Source organism: Saprolegnia parasitica (assembly GCF_000151545.1).
Source record: "Saprolegnia parasitica CBS 223.65 unplaced genomic scaffold supercont2.356, whole genome shotgun sequence".
NCBI lineage: Eukaryota > Oomycota > Saprolegniomycetes > Saprolegniales > Saprolegniaceae > Saprolegnia > Saprolegnia parasitica.
The window spans coordinates 1-10,347 of record NW_012156750.1 but is presented as its reverse complement, the minus strand read 5'-3'; the positions used below and the strand labels follow the sequence as shown (position 1 = coordinate 10,347).

The window sequence follows — 10,347 nt, the reverse complement described above, 5'->3', positions numbered from 1 at the left end:
GCGCTCAGAGACCACGTCGGCTTGCAGTGGCTCTGGGGCGGCCTCGGTCTCGGCGGCGCCCGTGCCCAACACCAAGCACGACCACGACAGCACCGACATGCTCGTCCAATCACTCTCGGCCGACTATGTCCTGCTTGGTCTGGTCGTACGAACAGCTGAGCTGCCTCTGCCACCGAGTGATTGGGTCGGTGCTCGGGCTCCATGCTGACGCGGTGCCGGCGACCGCATGCGTCGATGGCGATCGTGGACCATCGCGTGCTCCTGCACGCGACGACGACGACAACAACGCATGACATTGAGCTGCTCCGTGGCGCCGCTTTGTGTTGGAGCAGCTGCCGGTCGTCCGACTGGTCGACTTTAACGTTGATGACGCGCGGCGTTTCTCGATTTGGCGCGCGCCGTCGACCGACTAAGTGGTCTAGCACCCGCTCTTCCTCATGGCCCCAAGCAGGTGACGGGCACCGTCCTGCGTGGCACGCACGCGTGGACAGCAAAAGTGTGCGGCCGACGACGACGCCTTGGCCAAGGACAGCACCGACGTACACTCTATTTTGTACATATTCCATCTTGCTACTCTTGCGTGTCGGCGTTCTACATGCAGCAGCTCGGCGCCCCGGGGCGCTTCGACGACGAGAAGCTCCGCTCGACCTTGTCGACGCTCGTGACGGGCCCGGCACTGACGTTCGACGGCCACCGACTCCGCTGTGCGCTTCTGGACGCGGTCCAACGTCAGTGGTCGTTGCAGGACACCAAGGGTTAGACCCGTTTACGCTTCGCCCGACCGTGTGGCGCCACGTCCTTGCCGTCGCCACCAAGGTACGCCGAATGACGACTTGTCCATCAAAAGATCGTAAGCGTCCTACTATGCGTCGCTCGAATGCTAGTGGCAATCGGACGTGCTCGAACTATACATCTTGACGTCCGTGACGCTTCTGGACGTTCATCAAGCCGGGCTTCTCGGTGGCGCTAGCGCCGGTCGCATGTTCCGACCGTCCTTGCACTGATCGCCAGCGTGCTGTCTGGTGACGCGGCCACGCAAATGTCGATTCTCGATGCCCTCGTCGCTCATGTTGCGCTGCCGTGTACGTACTTCAAACGATGCGAGTATGAGCGCCCAGGACGTGGCCGCGACCGACCTGACCTCACCCTCCACCGTATGAGCGCCGTCGTCCTGCACGACGTGCGCGCCGCGGCTGACGCCAACGCGTGCTTTGTGGCTGTTCGCCTCGATGTGTTGCCGTCGTTTCTCGCAGGCGCGACGCTGCGCCATGTGGAAGCGACCGTGCGGCCGGCGCGCGAGCGGTCGCTGGCCATGTGGTCCAACTTGTTCTGGCTGTGCAGCCAGACGCAGTCAACGTCGAGTGTGCCCGTGCTGCAGGTGTTTGCTTGGTCGATCTTGATGAGATTGTGGTGGACTGGAACCTCGACGCTTCGACACGGTCGCTCATCGCGGCGGTCGCCGATGCCGCCAAGCTGCTGGCGTTTCTGCAAAACAACGATCGCCACAGCGTCCTCCGCGTCGTGCTGCGTCACGCAAACGACGCGCAGGACGCCAACGACGATGTCAAGCGTATGTACCTTCTCGGTGACTGCTTGCTGCTCGAAGCGACCAAGACAGAGACGGTCTTGGCCCGCGCGGTCCGGTCGTGTCGTGCATCTCAAAGGCGTGGCGGTCGTCGTTGAGCACTCGTCGCGGCCTCCAACGTCTTGGAGCTTGTGCCGGAGGCGCATCGGTGGTTTGCGTCGCAGGCCGGTCTCGCCTCGGACGCTGGTGACTGCGCGCTCACCGTTGTTTGGGCCTCGGATGTTGACAAGCAACTGGTCTTGGTCCGCGGCAAGCTCGCGCTGCCCAAGCTCAGTCTGGCACTAGGGTCGCTGCGGTCGCCCGCGGTGGTCTCGCTGCTGCTGATGCACCTTGCGTCCCTGCCCGTGCGGCTTGCAGTCGATCGAGGTCGCGTCGGCGCTGGCGCTTGAGCTCGGCTTCAAGGTCGTGCTTCGTGCAGCCGCTGGTTCGACTCTAGGTTTGCTTATCCGAAAAGATACGGCGTCGTCCGGTTGTGATATGCCGAGCGTGGATTGGTTGAAAAGAAGCCAATGAAAAGGGGGAGAAGTGTCAGTTTCCAAATCAACGGCGACGGAGGATGCCAACGGACGACGAGGTAGAACGACGACCAAGCGACCTGCGACGATGTGGACGAGCGATGATGTAGCAATCGCTTTTCAGTGCTGCATATCATGGCAACGTGGCTACTGTCCAAGTCTATCTCGACAAACGCGTCAACGTCAACTGCACGAACGACGTACGTTGGATCTCTCGGATTGAAGTATTTTACATTGAAATCCATTGGAGTAGAATGGTCAAATGCCATTGCACTACGCTGCTTCCGGAGGTCGATTGGACGTCGCCCGCCTCTTGCTTGAGAAAGGCGCCAATGTGGACGCGTGCGACAAGGTATGAATTGCGTATCGACGATAGAGCGTTATGTATCTTGCTTGAATGCATCCAACTGCTGTGTAGAGTGGTTGGATGCCATTGCACTCTGCTGCTTACGGTGGTCATGTGGACGTCGCCCGCCTCTTGCTTGAGAAAGGCGCCACGTTGGACGCGTGTACGACGGTATGTTTGTGTCTTGATGACGCTGTTTTAAGTATCTATTGGAGTAGGATGGTTCAACACCACTGTACATGGCCGCTCAAGCCAACAAACCAGAAATGGTCCAACTGCTCTTGGAAAAAGGCGCCAAAATTGACGCCAAAAACAAGGTACGTACAGCCACCATGTCGTCGTTTGGTGCGGGCATGAAATGTGCCTCAAGACATCGTCAACGAACAACACATTGTTTTTCTAGGATGGCAAAACGCCGCTTGAGGTCGCAGAAGCACGCGGTTCGAATGCTCCCGTCGCAACACTTTTACGCGACTATCTTCGCATGCAAGGCGAGCAGGTAGAGAGTCGACAAAAATGACGTGCTTCTCTGCCGCGTCCATACTCACTCTCCGTTTTAGCTCTTTGATGCACTGCGCAACAAGTGCATTGATGACGCCATGCGCATTCTCCGAAACAACTCTTATCACGTCAACCTCCGTGACAGCGTACGCATCTCTTTTCAAACGAATTGCTACGATAGATATGACTCATTTGAGTGTAGTCGAAGACGCCGTTGCTGCACTCGGTCGTGGCAACGCAGGATATGTCACTGATTCAAATATTGCTTCAAAAACGAAACCTCCAAATCGATGCCAAAGACTCGGTATTCCATCAATCGACTTTTTGTCCGACATTCTTACGTTATGTGTGACATGGAATAGACGGATCGCACGGCTCTTGCAGTCGCCATTACCGATGACAACGCCGAGGTGGTTCAGGCGCTGTACCAAGCAGGCGCATCCATCCATCTCGTCGATATCCCACCTTGCGACAAGGTTGGATATCAACTATATTTTGGTGAGAATATTGACAATGTGGTACAGCGTCTATGTGCTTCAACGCCAGTCTTGGTCGCCGCTTTGCGCCAAGCAGCCTCCATCAACGACGGCAGCACGGTGGCTCAGCTACTACGTCTGGGCGTCAGCTGCTCGTTGGCCAACGAGGTTGTGTATAGTGTTGAGTTGGACGGTCAAAAGCATCTTGGTTTGATCTAGAAAGGCGAGACGGCGTGGCATATGGCGGCTGCAAAGGGCCACATGTCCATCCTCACAATGCTGCTCCAACAAAAGACCAAGGACGAGAACGGAATTGACGTGACCAATCACGTACTTCACTTTACTTCGTTTCCATTTTTACCTTCAACTGGCGTAGAATGGGGAATCCCCTCTTTTTCTCGCTTCGACCAGTGGCCACACCGACGTTGTCAAATGTCTCCTCCGTGGCAACGCCAGCCCCCACATCGTTTCTCATGTACTGTCTTTGAATGATTCGTATTCAAATGGTGTGATTACGATGTTAGGATGGATCGACACTGCTCCACGCGGCTGCGATTGGCGGGAACATGATTGTCGTTCATCAAATCGTTCAGAGCGGCGTCAACGTCGATGCGTGTGACGCGGTAGGCAATTTTGTCTGTGATAGAATCAGTCCAACTCATTTCTCGTTTGAACTAGATGGGGCAGACACCACTCCACATTGCGTCCGAGAAGGCCAACGACAGTGTGGTCAAGTACCTTTTGGACGTCGACGCCAATGTATTTGCCAAGGACAAGGTATCGCGATCTCAACACACACTAAAGCTCTAGGATGACGTGATTTCTAGACGGGCAAGACGCCGTTGATGCTGGCGACCCACCCACTTGTCATCAACACCCTGCTACAGGCAGAAAAATCGACCAAGCAAAAGGTAGTCTAAACGATCCAACGCATCCTTCTGCAAGCCTTCGTAGGCTCCTCAGCTCTCGCAGACAATGCTAGACCACATCGTCACGCGTATCTGCGACACGGGGGTATTGCGAGACCTTATTCGTACGAGCGTCTGCGGCTCGGAGGAGTTGCTCGGCCAACTCGTCCAGCGGGTTTGCGACCGCCTCGACGTCGGCCGCGAATCTTTGGGGGTGCGACTGCTGCATGTGACACGTCATTTCCTTCGATGTAGGCCTCGGTGGACCGACCTGTGGACACACGAGGCGCCAACGTACAACTCGCTTGTGAAAAATCACGGTCATTTATATCTGTGGTGTAGGAGCGTGTTCGAGCTGATAACGACATTGACGCTAGCCAAACGCTGCTGGCCGACGACAGTGATTCCAACGCCGCGAACGAGGTAAATGTTTAAACTCGTCTCTTGAGCATCGACGCGACGCTGAAACGGTGTAGGCGGGCGACTCTCCTCTGCATCTTGCTGTACAAGCCAACGACCACAAGACGTTGATGTCGCTTTTGCGAACGCCCAGCATCAACGTCGACGTCCGCAATGCGGTACGACAAATTGCGGTCGACGACAACGATGACAATGACAATATTGTTATAGGTGGGCATGACACCGGTGATTCTTGCCGTCCAAAGGGGCCACCGGCGCTTAGCAACGATGCTCCAGACAGCTGCGCACCCGAGTATTGCCGACGTTCGTCTTTTTTTATCGTTAAAACTCGTTGAATGAGCAACTGCAGGTGCCGACCACGGACATCAAGATGGACCAATCCAGTCCGTTGAATGGCACCATGTACAAGGGCACATACAAGGGTCGCGTCGTCGCCATCAAAACTCCCTCCGATGAGTCCTCCGCCCAAGCAATCCTCCACGAAATGGAGACCATGCAGCAGTAGATGACATTGGTTTGTACAATGATCTGAATGGCAATGGATTTAGGTGCAACTCGCCATACGTGCAGCAGCTGCTCGCCGTCTCGGATGTCACTACATCGAGTCCCAAGCTCGTGCTCGAGTACATGGACGCGGGGGATTTGCGCAGCTACCTCGACGCCAAGCGACTCGGTGAGCCCACCAAGATCAACGTCTCACCATTGCAAGTCGCGTGGGTGCTTGCAAACGCGCTCGCCGATCTGCATCACAACGGTCTGCTTCACCACGACCTCGAGAGCTACAACGTCCTCCTCTCCTCGACCAACTACATTAAAGTGGCGAACCTCGGTTGCGGCCTCGAGTCGGACGCAACGACGGGCAAGAGCACACCGTACTGGACTGCGCCCGAAGTGCTTGCGTCGACGAGCAACTACAGCTGTGCAGCCGACATTTACTCGTTTGGCGTGATTTTGACCGAGCTGGATACGCTTCAGCTACCTTTTCACGACGCCAAGGGCCTCGGGTACTGGGGTATCATCGACGGCGTGCGTCTCGGCAACCTCCGTCCGACAGTGAGCACCAACTGTCCGCCGTGGCTGCGAGACCTCGCCGACGCCTGTCTCTCGTTTGACCCGACGCAGCGTCCGTCAGCGCTGATGCTAGTCCAGTCGCTTCAAAAGCTACTCGATCGCAGCGAAGAAGAGCTTGCGGCGCCTGCCGGGCGTGAACCCGAGATGACGTTTGCCGCGCCAAGTGACGGGAGTAGCCCCTTGGTGCGGTTTCTCTCTGGAAGAGTGCTTTGTTCATGTGTGCGTAGGAAGTGTTGTCCAACGAGAGCCCACCACCACCGACGAGCGAGGAGTCGAGCGATGATTTTGATGATTACGTAGCACCAGCTATCGAATCGCCAACGCCGCCCAAGGCACCTGCCATCTCGACTAACACGCCGGTGCGACCAACGTCAAGCATGCTCTGGGCGATGATATCTCACCGACTGGCGTGCTTCTCAACTAGACGCCATCGTCGTCGCCTTCCTCGATGCCCGTGAGCACGCACGCTGTGTGTCAGCTCTGCCGCGCGTCCAACTCGCTGCTCGAGTCGCACTGCAAAGCCTGCGCGGCACCCTTGGCCTCCATTACGTCCAAGCTCAAGGCTCTCTTGAAGCGCTTGGCCGTCGCCAAGAAGAACGGATTTGAGATCGACGACGGTCTTTTCTGCGACTGCTGCGACGCACACCAACCGATGGACGCGACCGTCTGCGGCGTCTGCGAGGAAGAGCTTCCAGACGACCACGAGAAGCTGTCCATCCTCATTCTACGCATCGAGCAAGCGACCAAGTCCACGGCCTAATGTCCAAACTGCACGTCTACATATTCTCTTGGTATGACCCATGAAGCGAACCAATTGCATTAATTCGTTGAAGAATATTCAACCAGAGCAAGTCCGAACAGCGCCAACACAAACCCAACGTATTGCCCGACCAAGCCTTGGTCCAGCCCACACTACACTCAACCACAAGGACGTCGAGTCTACTTGACGTAATCCACCGCTAGCGCTCAATGGGGAGGCAGGTTCGACGAGAAGAAAGTGAAGAACTGGATTGTGATACGAATTTGACGCACGTTAAAATTCCCTGGCATCTGATTGGCCAAAAAGGCAACGTGACGTGGCAATGTGTTAGCCAGCGGCACAGCAGACGCGCCGTGCAATTGCGCGCGTGGCGGCGGACGAGAATGCAGCGTCGACGGTGCATTGTAAGGAACTGCGTCGGTGTCTTGTACCGCGAGCCTGGCCGACCACGGCGTCAACGTCAGAAGCGTCTACTGCCTCGAGAAAGTCGTCCATACCTGATCCACAACGTTCAGACTTGGTTTGCGCACGCTCGCGATGAAGTAGGAGACCCACAAGCAGCGGTAGAGTCGGAATTCCGATCGATTCCGGCGCTAGTCACATTCTGAGACAAATGCCGCGTAAAAGCAGTGTGGTACCTCGTGCCAGACGCGAAAGTGCGCAGCGCCGACGCCGTCAAGAACGAGGCCCATGCCAAGCTCGCATCTGCGTGCCGTGGACCTTGTGCGGGCGCGGACAGAGTTCATGGTTGCCGAGGGCTCCGAGCTCGACTCGTTTGGCGGCTCGTGCACAGACCGGATCGCAGGCGACATCGAGCGAGAGGTTCGCCGCGAGCAATTTGTTGGCGTGGCGCTGCCAGTAGTCTCGGCTCGGTGCAGTGTAGAAGCAGGAGGACGTCATGCGTAAGGTGCTCGAGCTCGCGCCATCGGATTCGGCGCCGAGAGTTGGCGCGCGCTCCGAAGACGACGCGGCGCTGGCCGACGTGCGAGAGGCCGTCGAAAAATTGGCCAGGGCTCCGCCCAAGGGCTGAATCGTTGGCTCGTGACGCGTAGATAGGCTGCGCCATACCTACATCGTCGTCGCATGAGCGCCTTGGCCTGTACCACGTGCCTGGGCTGGCGGTGATGGTCGGTTGGAGAACTGCGGCAAGGACACTAGTGATTGGCTCGAAAGTGAAATCCTTGCCGCTCTGATTGGCCACAAAGCGAACGGCTTGTCGCTCTGATTGGCTGAAACGCTTTGGCCTGGCGTTGACGAAAATGAGGGAGACCGACGAGGAACGCTGCATTACGACCGAGCGACACCTCATGATGACATGTACAGTACGAAGAGACTTTTATGGAGTCTCCTCGAGCACAATGCAGCAGCGTCAGAGGTGCCCGAGGAGCCTCGGCGTCGTCTTTCTGGCGTCGTCGGGTATTAATATTGGCGTTCGCCATTTAGAGCCATAAAAACCATATTTTGGTGAACACAGGCGCGCCGCGCCGGCGGATCGACCAGAACGAAGTTTGAAAATGAAATCGCCCATATTTGCCAGAGTGCTAGACCACACTTTGGGGAGTCCAAAATGCTATGTGGCGTCGCCGTACGAGCTCCGTAGCGAGAGCAAATGACAGCGGCAAACAATATTTGATATAGTGTGATATTTTGCAACACCGAAATACTGTACGGGATTCGAGGCCTCATCACGCAGCGGTACCGCGCGCACGTTGTCTCCCTCGGCCACATGCAACACGCTCTTTAACACGAACAAAAAGAGACGACGTCCTCGGTTTCCGCGACTTCGACGCATTTTCAACCGAAATTGCATGTCGAATTTCCTGAAAACCGACGCTCGGCAGTTCGAGTTTGGTGTGAGTGCTCAAGCAACGACGGCGCCCAACAAACTGGTCGCACATCGGGTCGAGACCCATCGCCAACTGTGGCAGCCAGTTTCACGGTCCTTGGAGCTTTGGAACCCCGCGATGTCACGTGAAGTATTTGGGCAATTCTGCCACCACCTCGAAAAATGGAAAATGGATTTGCGCGTGATTGCGCTACGCGCAAAGTCGGAAACGACATGTACATCATTCAACAAGTGTGTGGAGAGGTATACACAGCTGCTGCGCGGCGCTGGCGCGTCTGTGGGCTGCTACTCGTCGTTGTGCTGAATGGTGCTCACACTATTTAAGACGAGGTCGTGTCTCTTGTGATTGGCTAGAAAGAATCAAGAATGGAGCCAATAAAAACATCCATTTCAGATCGAGTTCCAACCGAGCCGGGCTGCGGAGCCGCAAGCACAAGAAGTGGTGTGGACGCGCGCGAACATCGGGAAGGTACTCTGCAACGAGTGGCCGCACGAAGAGGCAGAGCGCGCTGCCTTTCGCGAGAAGCGCAAGCTGAAGTGACTCGCTAAAGCGTCCTCCTCTGTTGCCACAGTCGGCGTTTTTCTCGGTAAACTATCTACAAAACTCACAGCGCATAAACGCCCGATGTGGAAGCAATGCCCTTTCAACCGATGCGGCACTGATGGCGGCCCACCGACGCCAGCACCGCAGAAACGACCAAGCACCGGTGCGGAAGCGACAACGCCGCGAGCGTCTTTCGCACCCACGCCAAGGTACTATCGCAGATGGCTGCGACGCGGCTCAAAATGGTGCTGGTACCACCAATCGTGCATGGTGTGGCATTGGTCCTCGACGAAAAGCGTGCTGCAAGAGGGCGCAGCGGTCTTTGCAAGCTTGCCTAATGTCCTGAATTGATGGGATGCGTGATGAAACAAGGACTTCGGTCACACGAGTATCACCGTCCACAGTCGAGCCCTAGAGAGGGACTTGCAGAACGAACTGGGCTCGATGTTGTTCCGATTCTTCTGTAAAAGCACTGCGTTTCGCCATTGTCGTGCTCGTTTTTACACTTGTTTTCACACGGCTGAACGTTTGTTTGGAAATGGGACCTTCTCCAAGTGCCACGTCATAGCGATCGAGCGTTTGTCACATTTTGCGACCCCGGACAGTGCGATGACGCATGAGAGCCCTCTCACACAAGTAGTGATAAATTTTGCAAACCATCGGTCAATAGGGGGCTGAATTTGCAAATTCCCCATCGTCAGGCTCGCAACTCGAAAAGGCGAGCGCGACACGTCTAACCAAATGCATGTAAAATTAATTATTACTTGAGCACATCAGTAGCCGTCGAGGTCACGCACGCCATCCCAGTCCTTTGGCGCGTCAAAGTCAAAGCTCTTCATGTAGTCCATGACGTGCGACACGGGACCGTCGCTTGGTCGGAGTTCCAGTGCGAGTGTGAAGGCCGTTTTGGCGCTGCGCCAGTCACCCTTGAGGTAGAGCTCAACGCCGTTAGCGGCCGCTTCAAGAAAGGCCGGGTCGAGGCCCTCGCGGATCTCCTTGTACTCGGGGTCGTTCTCAAAGTCCACTGGGATCTGCATGTCGTCGCCTTCCTCGTCCTTCTCGAATCTACGCATCATGAGCCTCGGAACGAAGGTTGGTGCGCCCACCGAGGGGTCGCAAACCCCGGCTTGGGGTTGGTCACGTCAAAGGTGTAGACGGTCAGCGGCGTGTCCACGCTACTCAACCACATTGATTGCAGTCTCGTCTCATTCATCGAGAGGACGCACCCTCGAATCCGGATTCGGTCCATCTTGCGCCGAAACTTGCGCGCAGACGGTGACAGCAGTGCGTACAGCCAGTGGCTGATGTTGACGGGCGTCTTGAAGATCTTGGACCCGGCCTCGAGACGGTCCGCCATCTCGACGTGCGGCGAGAT

General features: G+C 56.4%; 4 protein-coding genes across 4 annotated transcripts; 3 read left to right on the top strand and 1 right to left on the bottom strand.

Annotated features, from left to right (window-relative positions):
- Nucleotides 1-595: 595 nt before the first annotated feature.
- Nucleotides 596-1,004, top strand: SPRG_16712 (hypothetical protein; the record flags this gene model as incomplete). The annotated part of the gene is made up of 3 exons (XM_012356021.1): nucleotides 596-704; nucleotides 761-816; nucleotides 885-1,004. The coding sequence occupies 3 exons, from the start codon at nucleotides 596-598 to the stop codon at nucleotides 1,002-1,004; spliced, it is 285 nt and encodes a 94-aa protein (XP_012211411.1).
- Nucleotides 1,005-1,156: 152 nt separating this feature from the next.
- Nucleotides 1,157-1,974, top strand: SPRG_16711 (hypothetical protein; the record flags this gene model as incomplete). Its single annotated transcript, XM_012356020.1, has 3 exons — nucleotides 1,157-1,378; nucleotides 1,405-1,638; nucleotides 1,726-1,974. 3 exons carry the CDS (start codon nucleotides 1,157-1,159, stop codon nucleotides 1,972-1,974), a joined length of 705 nt encoding a protein of 234 aa, XP_012211410.1.
- Nucleotides 1,975-2,353: 379 nt separating this feature from the next.
- SPRG_22374 (serine/threonine protein kinase) lies at nucleotides 2,354-6,582 on the top strand (the record flags this gene model as incomplete). Its single annotated transcript, XM_012356019.1, has 22 exons — nucleotides 2,354-2,452; nucleotides 2,519-2,617; nucleotides 2,665-2,763; nucleotides 2,850-2,945; nucleotides 3,007-3,093; nucleotides 3,150-3,251; nucleotides 3,310-3,423; nucleotides 3,472-3,591; nucleotides 3,643-3,753; nucleotides 3,800-3,898; nucleotides 3,948-4,046; nucleotides 4,102-4,200; nucleotides 4,251-4,334; nucleotides 4,378-4,545; nucleotides 4,587-4,625; nucleotides 4,674-4,754; nucleotides 4,808-4,909; nucleotides 4,962-5,054; nucleotides 5,101-5,252; nucleotides 5,300-6,005; nucleotides 6,050-6,181; nucleotides 6,247-6,582. Coding segments are annotated over 22 exons (3,117 nt in total), but the record flags the coding sequence as incomplete, so codon positions are not given.
- Nucleotides 6,583-9,708: 3,126 nt separating this feature from the next.
- Nucleotides 9,709-10,329, bottom strand: SPRG_16710 (hypothetical protein; the record flags this gene model as incomplete). The annotated part of the gene is made up of 3 exons (XM_012356018.1): nucleotides 9,709-10,037; nucleotides 10,079-10,147; nucleotides 10,199-10,329. 3 exons carry the CDS (start codon nucleotides 10,327-10,329, stop codon nucleotides 9,746-9,748), a joined length of 492 nt encoding a protein of 163 aa, XP_012211408.1. The 3' UTR covers nucleotides 9,709-9,745.
- Between the last annotated feature and the right edge of the window lie 18 nt (nucleotides 10,330-10,347).